At 45.8% G+C, this 15,665-nt stretch overlaps 1 protein-coding gene across 1 annotated transcript in view; it reads right to left on the reverse strand.

Moving 5' to 3' along the window:
* Nucleotides 1-1,359: 1,359 nt before the first annotated feature.
* Nucleotides 1,360-15,665, reverse strand: part of RTF2 (replication termination factor 2) — a 416,662-nt gene continuing 402,356 nt past the window's right edge. The window contains exon 9 of the mRNA XM_078652002.1: nucleotides 1,360-1,717. Within this exon, the coding sequence (XP_078508128.1) occupies nucleotides 1,536-1,717 (182 nt within the window). The 3' untranslated portion in view covers nucleotides 1,360-1,535. The remainder of the gene's footprint in view (nucleotides 1,718-15,665) is intronic.

Below are 15,665 nucleotides of genomic sequence, written 5' to 3' on the forward strand. Positions count from 1 at the left end.
GGTTCAGCCTAAACCCGAGTGGCGAGTGGGTGAAAAGTCCATGTTCAAATGCAACCTCTTCTGCTTCTTCTTCTTCCACTTGTGGTCTATTCCTTGACTCGTCATGGTACGTGGGCGCCTCTTTGGGGTTGCAGACCTCAAAGTCATCCTGCATCTTGGATGATGACATTGAAGAGCACTTCTGTGGATGGATAGTCAGAGGAAAATCTGGATCTCACTTAACTAACTCTTGGATGCACGCTGAAGCATAACTGAATCACCAGTGGTATGATCTTGCCCAAAACACCCCAAATACCGTCACCTTGCACTGGAAGTACCTGTACATTTTGAACCAAATTTTGGGCACAGTTTGTGATCAAACAAGCAAAATGTGTCAGATAAAGGATGAAAAAAATTGTTAAAATAAGCTGTTATGCGGGGTGGCTTTATGGAGCTGCAACTTATGTCCAGGTGACATGTACACAGGTCAGCTCTCAAAGTCAACCCCCCACCCCTTCCCCCACAATACCACTGAGCACTTGGGGAGCTGGTGTGAAACATTCAGACGGCTGGTGGTAGAAAGCAATAGAAATTAGGAAGCAATATCTGTTGGAAACCTGAGATCACTGCAACGTTTTGACCATAAAAAATATCTAAAAATAGTTCATTTGAAGTAGACTTATACTTGAATTCTGTTTAATAAGTGACAAGTATTAGAACATTAACGAAATGTGATATTTATCTGTCAATGCATTCTTAAATTTACACAGAATTTACAGCTAGAATGCTAGAGCAGGGTATCTGTGTTCAAATTCTTTTTTTCTAAAATAGAAAGGTGGATTTCTAGATAAGGTTAGGATTACTACTGTAACAAAGAAAACCCTGAGAGGTATGTTGCTAAACCATACTTGAAGTGTGGTGGTAAAGAAAATTTTAGCCTCCTCTTGAAGCATTGTGGAAATTTGAACCTGTCTCATTTGAACATTTTGCTTTTCAGAATAATTGCACATCACTGCAGCTGCATGAGGCCAGTCTTTGTACTTGGTATTGGGAGATACACCTCCCGGGCTCACAGTCCACTATTCCCCATCGGACAGATCAGTCTGAACTCCACCAATTTTCAGAGCTGACTCGAGGCTACGTTTGGGAAAAATGCAAGCGTTTAGCTGAGCGCATCGAGTTCTTTATTAGGGTCAAGTGAAGTGAGATTGTGTAAGTCTGTTTCCTTATGGGGCAAGGACAAAAGGTCTTCCGTTTCTGATTGGTGGTACAAGAATGAAGACAGACACTTTTTAAAAGTTGAATGGGTTTGAAGAGATGTGCAGAGATAGTACACTAAGTTAAACATACCCATTAATAAGGACACTACTCAATGCATGTGTATTCATGTTTTATTATAATTAAAACAGGGCGAAAACTGCAGGAGCTTATGTTAGTTTCTGATGTACATTTCTTGCAAAGATATAAGACATCTGGAATGATAATGAAAAAAAACATATCTATCATGAGCTCTGTTTTCTCAAATAGCTGCATGTGCTACAAACCCACAGTGCCCTTCAGTAATAGTTTGCTGTCTGAGTAATCCAGTTAGGGGGTTTGGCGCGCTTTGCCGAGCTGTGTGATGTGAAAATCGACTTGTAGGCCTCTGATGTTCCTGCGCTCTCGGAAATAGGCCTCTTTGTAGCAGCTTCAGATGACGACTTAATGGCTTTATCAGATGAAGAACTTCCATCCCCTGCTGGAGTAAAATACAAACGAGGCCTCATTACATGAGAAGTGAATACACAGGCACTTCAAAGAGTAAGAGCTTTTACAAATGTGACTTGCACATTTTAAAATACTAATATATATATATATATATATATATATATATATATATATATATATATATATATATATATATATATATACACACATATATTTGTGTATATATATCTGTGTACATATATATATAAAACCATTAATGATCACTAAACAATTTGTAATTTGCATTAAAAAGCATAGGCAACAGTAGCTAAAAGGTGTATCATCAAATAAATTACAAATCTAAACGGGTAAGTGGCGAGAACGAGAAAGAAGAAAAAGAAACTGACATATTTTGTTTCCCATTTTTCCAAGAGGACAAAACCATTATCTTAATTGTATCCCTCATGTACCAACCACACTGAGGTACACCTTGAATTTGAAGCAGGAACATCAAAGAACAGAGACCTACTAAACAGACCTATAAAAACAATGAAGATCACAAAATTAGGAGCTCTTAAAACAAGGGAGATGTGCAGGGGGGAATAACCCATGATTTAAAATAAATGCATAATTAACGCTACGTGTCATAATACATTTCCAAAATGTTAGGAATTAATGCTGTAACGAGCAGCACAGTAGATACTAGTAGGTCGCAGAAGTGAATCCCAGCTCAGTAGGTCATAGAGAGGGCCTGGACACGATGAAGGAGACAACACTGGTCAACTACTGGACATTTACCATGACAGCTCAGGCAACAGTGGAAACCTGCCACAAGGCCACCGTTCTCCGCTCTCAAACCAGCAAAATTAAATAGATATTGCTCATGTCACAGGCATCTCACTGTAAGTGACATTGTGTGACCGAACACTGGGCCAAACAAAGACTGACAGCAGGAGCCAGAGAGGAGTCGCGTGAATTTGGGGCTATAAGGGCGCACGCTATCCATAAATAAGGCTCCCAGTTTTTATTGATTTTTACAGATAAATACAGAGAGCTAATAGTGCGTTTCCTGTCTGTATTTATTTTTAAACACAGAAAATTACAGATAAATGGGTTTCCTTTGAGCGATTCCTTCATGAATTCCAGGCCAATAGCTGTGCAGATTGTCAGCACAGGGAGTCTAAAAATAGGATGAGATTTCGTTAAATAGGATGAGATTTCGTTAAATACCTCCATATGATACTAACTAGGGTGTTTATTTTAAGCAAACACATTCTGTGATTCTTGGTAAATTAATCTCTCTGTGCTTGAAACTGCACGTAAATACAATGTATTATAAATATATGCAACTGTATAACGCAGTAAATTAGTGTGCTGTCTAATACTGTACACATTGCATGTCCTCAATTACTGGTTTCTGCATCCAGTCTCAACTGAAACCTATACATCATACTTTGCAAAGCAACTTACGTTGAGGTATTAGCGCTGCGATTTAGAATATTTCAGTGCTTAATTTGAGCTGTGGTTTCCGGTGCTCAGCACCGGCATGTAATTGTACATTGGTACAATACAGAAAGGCTGTAGTACTGAGCAGGGCGTACAGACTGAGTACGTATGCTGAATACATGTGCTGCTGTATTGGCACAGTGCAAGGAGGTAACACAATTGGAGAGTAAGTGTGCTGGGAAACTACACTGAATGCAAGTGTGCCTACAATGGTACATTACTTGGAGGATCCTGGGTTCCATTTTTGGAAGTCCTGTCCTGCCTGGTGAATACAAGAGGAGAGGAATCCCCCGAGACAGATGTGTGTATTGAAGCATTCCTGTAAGCTGGGTGGGACACACTGGAGGAAGGGGACCCTCCCATTTACCCTTCAAAAGGTTGCTCTTTAATTAAGTAATAGATGACAAGATAGGGGCCTGGACACATCTCATGAAGGAGATAAAACCGATAAGTGATACGGAGTAGGGCTTGGAGCCAGAGATTAACCTTTTGATGCACATATCATTGTGGCTGACCTCCAAGTGTGTACCCTGGTCACTCCTATAACTTTGGCTGTGGGTCAAAACGCTTCGGAGCCTTGCCTGCTCTGACAAACAACCGTTCAGGAGGAAAGAAGAAAAGGAGAAATGTACACATCAAAAGAAGCAGAACCCCAATATAAAACTTCAAAGATTCAGACCCTAAATCACAGAGATGTTGAGACCCCAAAGCTTTGTCATCTACCAAGCGACAGACGGGCTCTGTGAGACCAGAAAGCTCTGAAAGACTGCTGCCTGTGACCAGGGGGCCAAGCTCTGCTAAATTCCCTGCTGGGTAAGGGGGCATCACCCAGGGAAAACCAGGATCACCCGCCTTGGAGCCTGGCACACCAACGCCTGCCCAGTGTGCCTTGTGAGGAAGAGGGGAGCGCTGGATAGAGCGAGGTCCTACTGAGAGGACTCTCTGAGCGAGGTGTGAGAACAGCTGAGCAATGATCGGATGTTTGCCCTTGTGCAGAAGAAGTCCAGTGACCCCTCACTGCCAGGAGAGAGCCGCCGTGATCTAAGCCATGTAAGGAGCGCCATATGGGAAGCGCAGGGACCAAACTACCTCGATACAGTGACCCCGTATGACAGAGGAAGCCACTGTTTAACTTATTTGGCTGGGAGCGTGAGATTGGGGTCCACTGAGCTCGGCGACCCCATATGCTAAGACGGGCCGCCATAGAGGGGCAATCGCATCAGAAGAGTCTACGCCCACATCGGGAGGTAACAGGCAATTCCGTATGCCAGGCGGGGCTGCCAGTACCACTGTGACCAAGTGTTCAGGTCGCAGTCCGGAAGGACGGATTACTGCTGTGATCTGCACCCGACTGATTCCCAGACGACCACAAGGATGCCACTGAAATCATCGCACCCTCGCTGGGGCTCCAGTCAGGAGCTGGATAATCACCTCCCTTGGGCCCCCTGACCTGTTAGGGGCAGAGAGACTTACCTCATGTTTACAGAACAGCAGCCGGTCTGACTACTGCAACTAACCGTCAGTGCTGCTCATAGGAGAGAGTCTGCACCTGCCGGATGCTGCAGCATGAACGGCGCGTTGCCCGTTATCGACGAGCAGGATCTGGACTCAAAACCGCCCGTGAAGATAGCACTCGCTACACCGATAAACACTCCCACACTGCCGGAGCAGGTAAGTCTGGATCAGGGGACTTGCTGCCAACTTTGATTTGGCATCATAGAGACTTTTGACTACTAACTAAGGATTCAAAGGGGAACTCTTGAATACGACCTACTAGTAAGCATACCCTGGATGCGGCCACCAGTGAATGGGGAATAACCATTAACATATTACAAGGAAGAGGGTGGGACATGGAGTTGCCTGATAACTACAAGAGCCATATCTCAAGGGGAGTGTGTTGTTGCTTCAGATTGTCAATATTCCTTTGCATGTGTAGAGTTACAAATAAAATACTTATTTTCCTTACAAAAGTAAGTATTGGACTAGACATTGATTTATTATTTGTACTGTTTGCACTTTGAGTTATGAGTTGTGTTCACTTACCTCTATCTATACTTTCCCTACAAGAGAGCATTTGACTGCTTGTCCACAGCTGCCACTGAGAGTCAAGTGCAGAAGGGGTAATTGGTCCAGTTGCTCAAGACCCATAGTAGGGTGTCCCTCTGGACATCAGGAATAAAAGGCCTCAACCTCCACGGTTGGGCCCAGTAACCCCTGGGTGCCCCGTGGGCCTATGAAAGGTTTTCCAACAGTCAGTATACCTATATATAGGTGGCTTTCTATCTCCACCTAGCACATATTTTATTTTCTATGCATGGTCTCATCAATTCACACTTTTGCTCCACCCATATGTCATAATGTCTGCCTATACTCGGCCTGACTCACTTTTCACTCTGCTTCCCAAGTTATCCTTGTCTCATCTTACCCTTCTTATGCTCCCACTCATTCAACAACAAAGCTCCAAAGCACTGGAGTTCCAGTCCCTCCAGGAAATGTATTCTTCGCTTTATCTTCAAATCTACAAATGCTACCATAGAGTCAATGGATCGCTATTGGGAGTCTATAGTTCACACCACTTTATGTTTTTCAGATGTTTTATGCTCTGATGAACATGGTTACTTGGAGCAATTGACTCCCTTGTGCTCCCCTGTTATTTGAAAATGTCCTATTTGGCACGATTGCGGATTCCAGCAGTGTTACCACATTCTGCTAGCAATAGTTACAAAACATCTAGAGGAGTGAGAAAGAACACCGCTTTGCTGCAACTAAGCTGCACCCAACAAAATGGGCCAGGCACTCATGGCCATCTGTAATAAAAGGCTCAAATACAAATAGCAGCATCATTTAAAAAACATAGCAATTCTATTTGAAAATATACCCAATACAGCTTTAACAAAAATTTTAGAAATTGAGTTGTTGGTTGAAGGGGTGTAAGCCCTTCTTAAGCAAAAGCCCCAATCATTGTGTGGGTAAACTACAAAAAGTCACTAAATTAACCTGTGCTTAACCTTCTGGTTGCTTGGCAGAAAGCAGTCAGGCTTAGCCTTACAGGCAATGTTGAAAGCATTTTCACAGTACGCACACAGTAAAAAGTGAAACCTCACACAAGAAAAATCCCACACCAATGTAGAAAACTAGAGTAAAATGTTATAAATGATTGCCATCAAAACGACAAAAATCCAATCAGTGGAACCAGAGAGATGCGATTCTGCAGTTATCTGGTCATTCGAGACTGTGAAAATTACAAGTTCAGACCAAATGTGATGGAGCACAGGCCAGATTCAGGAACCAGGTTAGTTCCACTGAAAAGAGTTACATTTTCAAACACCAGTGAGGTGCCAGGAGAGCATCACAGATGGTCGTCGCTGTAACGTGAACAGCAAACTTTAAAAGAAACTTATGTGGAACCCACAATGAAGTAACCAGACAATCTTCTAACCATGGAAAGGTAAGTGAATTTAATAACCCACTGGAGTTACATCTGTACTTGGTACTAAGCGTCCGCAACTGACTGAATGGAACCACAGCCACTGCGTCACAAATGAATGAAATGAATGCGCGCGCCGCACACACACACACACACGCGCGCGCACACACACGCGCTCACTGGCCTACACCATGAGACATCTTTATGTCTTAGGCGTGGCTAACCATTGACAGTTTGAAACTATTAGGATTGTACAGTAAATGAGATGGAGTTGTCAGAAGGTTACAGGCAAAACTCACTGCCACTCTAAAATCGAAGAACAATTGTTACTTACCTGTAAACAGGTGGTTCTCCAGTATTGGTGTCTTTCATAGATTCACATGCTTGAATATTCCCCGTCGTCGGAGTTAGAGTCCCACGGTAAATAAAATAGCAATAACATACTAATAATATGTATATGTAAAATATAACACATGAAATACACATTAGAAAAAGGCAGTAAAAGCCTAAACATAGTTCCACATAGGAATACATGAAGAGAGAAAAGACACATGTAATCTGTTCCTGTCATTATGTTGGTCCAAACTGTAGCCAATCAGGCGCCAGCAGCCCTCCAGAACTTTCTCCTCAGAGCTCAGTACCTCAGATTTTCGTAGCACAAGAGTGACCACAGAGTCTATGAGGAGAAGAGAGCCTCTGAGGGGAGGAGGGTGGGTCGCATGTGAATCTATGAAAGACACCAATACTGGAGAACCACCTGTTTACAGGTAAGTAACAATTGTTCTCTCCAGTATTAGGGTGTCTTTCATAGATTCACATGCTTGAATATAGAATAGAAAGCAGTAATAATGAACCGACTTATAAGACCAAAGTATATGAATATACATACATATCTAGTCATGCAAGTCAAAAAATAACATGGTAAACCATAATGGAGGAGGGAAGACAGAGGCTCACCTTATTGAAAAAGATTGCGTATCAGCATCATTGATGGCACCCAGGCAGTAGTGTCTTGTAAACGTGTGCCTGCTGGACCACGTGGCTGCTCTGTAGATCTGATGCAGCGGCACACCGGCGAACAGGGCAGTTGAAGACGACATCGCCCTGGTGGAATGGGCCCTCACTGAAGACTATAGAGGCTTGCCTGCCATTTGATGGCAGAAAGTGATGGCCGAGGAAACCCAACGAGCAATAGTGGGTTTGGTAACTGGACGCCCCCTGTGGAAGCGCCCATACGCTATGAACAGTTGGTCAGCTTTACGAAAAGGAGCTGTTCTGCTGATGTAAAATTTTAAGCACCTTTTAATGTCCAAGGAGTGCAAGCGCTGCTCCGCCGGAGACTGTGGGTTAGGAAAGAAAGTCTTTTGGAAAACAGGCTCGTTGACGTGGAAATCCGAAGGCACCTTGGGCAGGAAGGTGGGATTAGTGCGAAGCACTACGCAGTTCGACTGGAATTGAAGAAAAGGAGGATTTATCGTGAAGGCATGAATATCACTTACGCGACGTGAAGATGTCAACGCAAGGAGAAGAGCAACCTTCCAAGTAAGGAACTTCAAATCAGCCTTGTGTATAGGTTCAAATGGTGCCATTTCATGAGTTGTGCTAAAACGATGTTAAGGCGCCAAGAAGGAGGAGGGCGCCGAACTGGTGGGAACTTGTGGAACAATCCTTTGAAAAATTGACGCATTATCCTAGAAGAACAAAGTGAAGTGGAGCCATCCTGGCAGAAGCGTGAGATTGCCGCCAGGAAAACTTTCAAAGTTGAATGAGACAGTCCGGATTGAGCCAGTTGTAGAAAGAATGGGAGGAGTTGCGCAGGCGTGGAATGAATGGGATGGACACCGGTTGCAGCGCACCAATGGCAAAACCTTCTCCATTTAAGCTTGTAGGTTTTAACAGTTGACGGAGCTCTGGCCTGAGCGAGAATGTCTCTACAGTCTGGCGGAATGGTTAAATGGGCAAATTCAAAGTGCTCAGGTTCCAGGCTGTCAAACTCAGAGATGCGGGGTCTGGATGGCAAATTTGACCCTTGTCCATCGTGAGGAGGTCCATCCGAGGATGAAGAAGGATGGGCTCGCACTGGGACAGAAGGAGCAGCTCCGAGAACCACGCCTGTCGAGGCCATCTTGGAGCAATCAGAAGAATGTGGCATGGCTGCCTCCGCATCTTCCACAATACTCGAGGCACCAGAGGGATCGGAGGAAAAGCGTAAGCAAACAGATTGCACCAATTGATCAAAAGGGAATTGCCCTGTGACCCTCGGTGGGGATGCCAGCTTGCGTAATATGGGCATTTCTGGTTCTCTTGTGTGGCAAAGAGATCCATCGACGGACGACCCCAGCGCTGAAAAATCAACTCGAGTGTTGGTTGATGTAATTCCCATTCGTGGGTCGATGATGTGGACCTGTAGAGGGAATCCGCTAGGATGTTGGAGACACCTGGAAGATGAACAGCAGTGAGAGTGATGTGGTGACTCAGAGCCCAGTCCCAGATCGATTGCGCCAGCTGAGACAAGAGTGGAGACTTCGTTCCGCCCTGCTTGTTTATATAATGCATGCTGGTTGTGTTGTCCGTTTGGATAAGGACTGACTCTCCTTGAAGTAGTGGATGGAATGACTTGAGCGCTAGAAAAATTGCCTACAACTCCAGCCTGTTGATGTGCCAAGCCATCTGAGGCAGAGTCCACTTGCCCTTTATGGACAGACCTTGGAGGTGTGCCCCCCAGCCTTCTAAAGAGGCGTCCGTCGTTAGAGTAAGCTCCGGAGTGACGGAGAGGAAGGAAGTCCCTGCCGACAGATTGGATGACTGCGTCCACCATTTGAGAGCCGCCCTCATGCGAGCGGTGACACTGACTTTGTCGTTGGAGGAACCGGTGATCTGACGCCATTGCCCATCCAGTTCTTCTTGAATGGGGCGCGTCGTAGTCTGCAATTTGGAATCAGCGCAATGCACGATGATGCCATTCCTAGAAACAACTTTAATAATCAGACTGAAACTGACTACTTTGTCCGTAGAAGAGACACCAGTTGAAGTATCTTTTGTTGGCGTTCCTGAGACACAAACGCTTTTGCAAGAGTTGTATCCAACATGGCCCCCAGAAAATTCTTGCAGAGAGCTGGACGTAATTGGGACTTTTCGATGTTGATGGAAAGTCCGAGGGAGTGAAAGACCTCCTGACAATGGTGTGTGTCCTGAAGCAACTGCGTGCGAGACTGTGATTTTAGGAGACAGTCGTCCAGGTATGGAAATATCTGTACACTCTGGAGACGCAGGTAGGCGACCACAGGAGCTAGTACCTTTGTAAAGACGCGAGGGGCGGAGCGAAGGCCGAAAGGCAGCACCTTGAACTGGAAATCCTTCCTTCCCGCACGGAACCTCAAGTACTTCCGATGTCGCGGTAGAATAGGGACATGGAAGTAGGCGTCTTGGAGATCGATAGTTGCCATGAAATCTCTCATCAAGAGCAAGCGCAAGATCTCTGACAGCGTTAGCATGCGGAAGGACTGACACTTGAGATACTGGTTGCGTGCTCGCTAAGCCAATATTGGTCGCCAATCTCCGTTTTTCTTGATGATAAGGAAAAAACGGGAATAAAATCCCTTCCCTCTTTAAGATTTTGGCACCACCTCGACTGCCCCCTTCTGTATCATAAGGCGAACTTGATGGGAGTAGTTCCTGAATGTGGGCTGGAGGTGGGCCGGAAGGTGGAGGAGGAAGTTCGATGAACTCTAGAGCATGGCCTTTCTCTACGATGTCCAGAACCCAACGGTCCGAAGTAACGGAGGACCATTGAGAATAAAACAGGGAGATTCGACCTCCAACTCTTTGGGGCAAAGGCAAGTCATTGTCTCTTGGGAGCAGATCCGCTGTAGGAAGATTTCCCCCTCTAGGTCTTGGAAGACTGCTGACGAGAAGACTGTTGTTGGTTATTGGAATAGTGTTGCTTGCCTTGGTTGTAGAAACGATATTGGTTGCTTCCTCCTCGAAAATTTGAAGAGGTGCCGTGTCCGCGTGCACCACGTAAGGGCTGCTTCCGAAATTGCAAATTTCCTAAAGAGCGGGCAGTGTCGGTATATTTTCTGATAGACTGTAATGCCTCATCGACATGTGCCCCAAAAAGTGATTCGCTGTCATACGGCATATCCAATATTTTCGCCTGCACCTCCAGCCGAAAGGATGTGGAGCGTAACCAGCCTTGTCTGCGTAGAACAGCCGCTCCAGCAAGCTGCCGGAAACCTGTACAGTCAATGATTTCCTCTGATGTTCTCTCACCTTCTTGGAGAAGTTGCAAAGCTTCAGCTTTCGAAGCGTCTGGTACTAAAGCCACAAAAGCCGTCATGTCTGCCCATATTTGGCGATCGTACCGCCCTAAAATAGCCAGAGCATTGGCCGCTCTCACTGTGGTGGAGGCCATCGTAGAAAACTTCCGGCCTATTGCATCCAGACTACGGCCGTCGCGATCTGGTGGAGCAGTCACAGTAGACGCAGGATTTAGAGTATGGCACTGAGCTGCCTGCGTAACCACCGGATCTGGTTTTGGCTGTCCAATAAGGCACGCTGGGCTACCAACAGGCGCCTTATATTTCTTCTCCAACGAATTTAGGCTTTGCATCAACTTCACCCCTTCAGCCCAGATAAAATCAATAATAGGCACAGTATGGACTTGCTTAAATGGTTGGTTCTTGAAATCATAGAGGAAGCAATCCTCTTCCCTCTGTACTCTTGGCAATTTAAAACGTTGAGCCGCCCTATCCACCAGTTGATGGAAACTTGCAATATCCACAGGCGGAGAATCACCTGGCGTTACCGGCGAGGGAGATGGTGTTTGAGCTCGATAATTATCCCACTCTGCCATATCTTCGTCATCTCGGACCTCACCATCTTCACGATCCGGAGTAATGTCACCTTCGTCGTCATACACAGTAGTGTGTATCCGAACTGACGTTTGTTTCTGAGGAGCAGATGTAGGTAGAAGCAGCAGAGGAGCTGCAGCAGGCACTGCAACAGGCGTTAAAACAGAAGGAACTGTAGGAACTTGTGGAGAAGGCGGGAAACGCCTATTATAATCGTCTAACATATGTTGGAGGTTAGAGATAAGTGACAAAGGAACTGTCGCTGTAGGAACCTGAACCGTAGTTTCCTCTTGTTGGAAATATTGGTCCTCATCATCATTGCTATAGTCCTGGCACTTGATTACCAAATCAGATGGGCTACGTGCCGCCCTAAAAGACTCATGCACATCTTCCTCCGAATCCTGATCGGAATCCGTGGCAAACAACGGTGAGGGAGGTTGCGGGTCACTGGAGATGGAAATTTGGTCAATAGGCACCTTGCGGCGTTGGTGAAGCGTGTCGACGGTGGCAGAGCCCGTGGACGAGAGTGGCAACAAAGGCAGAGAGGCAAATGTGGAAGATGTTGTCGATGGAACTGACGACGACGATGATGGTGCTGGAACCACACTAGAAGAATCCATCGTCCATGGTTCTGTTGTCCATGGCAATGGAGCCGTCGACGGAGTCGACGACGAGGATGACTTATTTTTCGTCGGCGAGGCAGTCGTCGACGGGGCAGTCGTCGACGGAGCAGTCGTCGACGGAGCTGGTTTCTTAACACTCTTCGTCGACGAAGATTTGGTCGTCGACAGTGTAAGCTTCTTCGACGACGAAGCAACAGGGATGACCGATGGTACAGTCTTGAAACTGAGAGTTACCTTAGTCGACGACGACGCCGTCGACGAAACAGTCGTCGACGATCCTGATGCAGACGTCGTTGTCACTGTCGTCGTCGACGAGCCGGAAACGGCAGATTTCGTCGTCGGGACGACTGTCGACGCTCCTGTCGACGATGAAACATGTTTTTTTGACTGAAACATGAGTGAAAGATGCAGCAGACGCCTGAGAGCCAGGTCTCGTGGGCGTGGACATGGCAGGTAGAGGTGAAGACACCGCAGGGGCCAGAGTGAGAGACATCTTCTTCTTCTTAAGGAAAGGTGAAGGCAACTCCTGCACACTACCACGTTTTGATGCTGCTTGGGAACGACCAGAAATGAGACTTTCAGCATCAGAAAGGATATTATCGTTGCCCTTAAGTCTCTGAAGCCACAGCAGAAGATGGCCTTCCCTATCTTTTAGAGTCTTTGTGGAGAAAGTTCTACAGAACTTACATTTACCCACCTCATGGTCAGGGTAAAGACAGTAAATACACTTACTGTGAGGATCTTCTGAATAAAGGAGCAGCTTTCCACAAGAAGAAAAAGGTCTAAAGAGAGACTTCTTACTAGAAGACATGCTGAGAACACAGGAAAACCTGAAGAGAAGAGAAAACTGAGCAGAGCTCAGGGAGACTCCCTTTCACACGACGTGCGGTAGAAAATCTGAGGTACTGAGCTCTGAGTAGAAGGTTCTGGAGGGCTGCTGGCGCCTGATTGGCTACAGTTTGGACCAACATAATGACAGGAACAGACTACATGCGTCTTTTCTCTCTTCATGTATTCCTATGTGGAACTATGTTTAGGCTTTTACTGCCTTTTTTAGGTCGCGCCTCTCAATGCGCATGCGCATTGAGCGAGACTATAGGGGCTTAAATAAGGTTTACCTAGACTGGCGATTTGATGCTGTGCCCGTGCGCTTTTAAGTCAATGCGCAAGCGCATTGACCTAAAATGCGCGTGCACATCATCAAATCGCCATCTGTTCCCCAGCATCACTCCTCCCACACCTTTGAAGTGAAGCTTAGCTTCACTTCAAAGGCCCCTGCTGCTTCACACTATTCACGGCCGTAAGGCCGTGTTTCTCCCCCATCGCCGCTCTCCCCGCTCCGCCCCCTGCTGAGGCCGTGTCGCATTTCTCCTCCCCCCTCCCCACATCAATTAAGGTGCTTTTAAATCCGGCATTTTTTCCCCTTCAGAACCGATTTACAGCTCGCTGCCCTCGGTGGCTGGGTACATTTCTTTCTCACATCATCCGACTCACACTCCTTAGTAATCTCGCCGTTTCTCATCTCACCACTTGACCACAGTTGTTTACTTTCTTTCCATCGTTATGCCATATACTTTCCTCTTGCGTATTACGGGGATGCTTTGGTGTTTTTTCTTTTACTTTTTCTTGACCTATTATCCGTTTAAAGTCTGGTATTACTCTTCACAATAGACTCAGCGTCACTGTTGCGCCGCAACCGTGAGGGCCCAGCTGTCTATCGAGCTTTCCTTACTTTCTTTCCATCGTTATGCCATATACTTTCCTCTTGCGTATTACGGGGATGCTTTGGTGTTTTTTCTTTTACTTTTTCTTAACCTATTATCCGTTTAAAGTCTGGTATTACTCTTCACAATAGATTCAGCGTCGCTGTTGCACCGCAACCGCGAGGGCCCAGCTGTCTATCGAGCCTTCCTGACGTCACTTACACGCAGGATTGGAAGCAGAACTGGAGTACATCATGTTGGCTTGATGCCAACTAAGTCTTTCTTTGCGCATGGCTAATTGACGGTTTTCGCTACATTTACTCTTTATATACGGGCTTCTCGGCTCACAAGGGTTATATGCTGTTCCGTGAGCCGAGACGCCATGATTGACTTTGCAGGTAAGCGCGTTAGCACAGTGGAAGTTTTGGTGCCACTACATCTCTCTTTGGAGTATGTTATCGTCCTGATTCAGCCCTTGTTCCCCGCTCGATCTCTGTGTTTTACTCTTAAAGCCAGAACCAGGGGTTTTCTTTTAAATAACTACGCCCTATCGATCACTTCACTCACCGCATTTACCCGCATTTCTCACCCAGCGAAGGAGATGGCTTTGCCTTGATTGTAATGGGCATTATGCCTAGCTCCAGATACTTTGTCTCAAGGGTCAAGTCAAGTGATATGGGACTTTGGTTGCCCTAGTGTGTTCTTCATGCCCACTTGGTGTCATCGTGAGCAGCACTCCTCCCACACCTTTGAAGTGAAGCTTAGCTTCACTTCAAAGGCCCCTGCTGCTTCACACTATTCACGGCCGTAAGGCCGTGTCTCTCCCCCATCGCCGCTCTCCCCGCTCCGCCCCCTGCTGCGGGCCGTGTCGCATTTCTCCTCCCCCCTCCCCACAGCAATGCCCTCCGTCTTGTTTGTTATATGTTTTAATGGTGAGGAATTGTTTCCATTCTACTGTGTCTACTATTTTCTTGAACGTTAAGTAGCAACAGTTCCATGCCTTCCCCTGAGAAGCGTGTGTGCTTCGTGTTCCCAGTGGACCGTGCATGAATGTTTAATGTGCCTCCGAGGACCCATCAATTAAGGTGCTTTTAAATCCGGCATTTTTTTCCCCTTCAGAACACCGTCTCCTATATGGCTTTGTTGTTTACGTGTTTCGCATTCCCGGCCTCTCCCAGTCAACTGACTGAGTGGTTAATCCCACATTAATCGCTGCGCTGCGCATGCACTGGAGTCAAGGGTTTTAACGGGAGCTTTGAAATTTCAACACGTTTTATTTCTTTAAACCTGCAGATGTGGATTGATTTTCACAACGGATTCCTGCTCTTTTATGACCTCTGGTTGAATATTGGGTTAGTTGAGTGAATTTGGACGCCTTTTCGCTCAGTAGACATGCCGGCGCTTTTTGAGAACGTGTGCGGTACATAAAACAGTAAACCAAAGCTGAAATTCCAAGTTTTCTATTGGAGCAAGTGGTTTTAAAAGCGGCAGTTTTTCCACCTAACGTAAACTTTACTTTTACTGTAGGAGCAGCAACATTCAAAATCTACATAAAAATGTGAACATAAAGTGAATATTTCTCAAATGCCTGTGTAGATATTTTGTAAGAGCTGCCTGGCAACCTGAAAATCTGTAAAAATTGAGGTAAAAATGTACATTATATTTATCATGTTTCTATAAATAACCTAGCAACGATAAACTGCACTCTTGGTATGTCACTCTCCCCTGTCCTCACTCTCCCCTCTCCTCACTATCTATTTGAATAACCAGCACTAAGTCCTGTAAAACAAACACACATTTGTCAGCCCATTCCTAGCAGCCATTTCCTAAAATTATTTGAAAAAAGTCACACTATTCCAAGAGCTACTTTTGCGACCTTCCTCACACA

Source organism: Lissotriton helveticus, chromosome 7, assembly GCF_964261635.1.
Source record: "Lissotriton helveticus chromosome 7, aLisHel1.1, whole genome shotgun sequence".
NCBI lineage: Eukaryota > Metazoa > Chordata > Amphibia > Caudata > Salamandridae > Lissotriton > Lissotriton helveticus.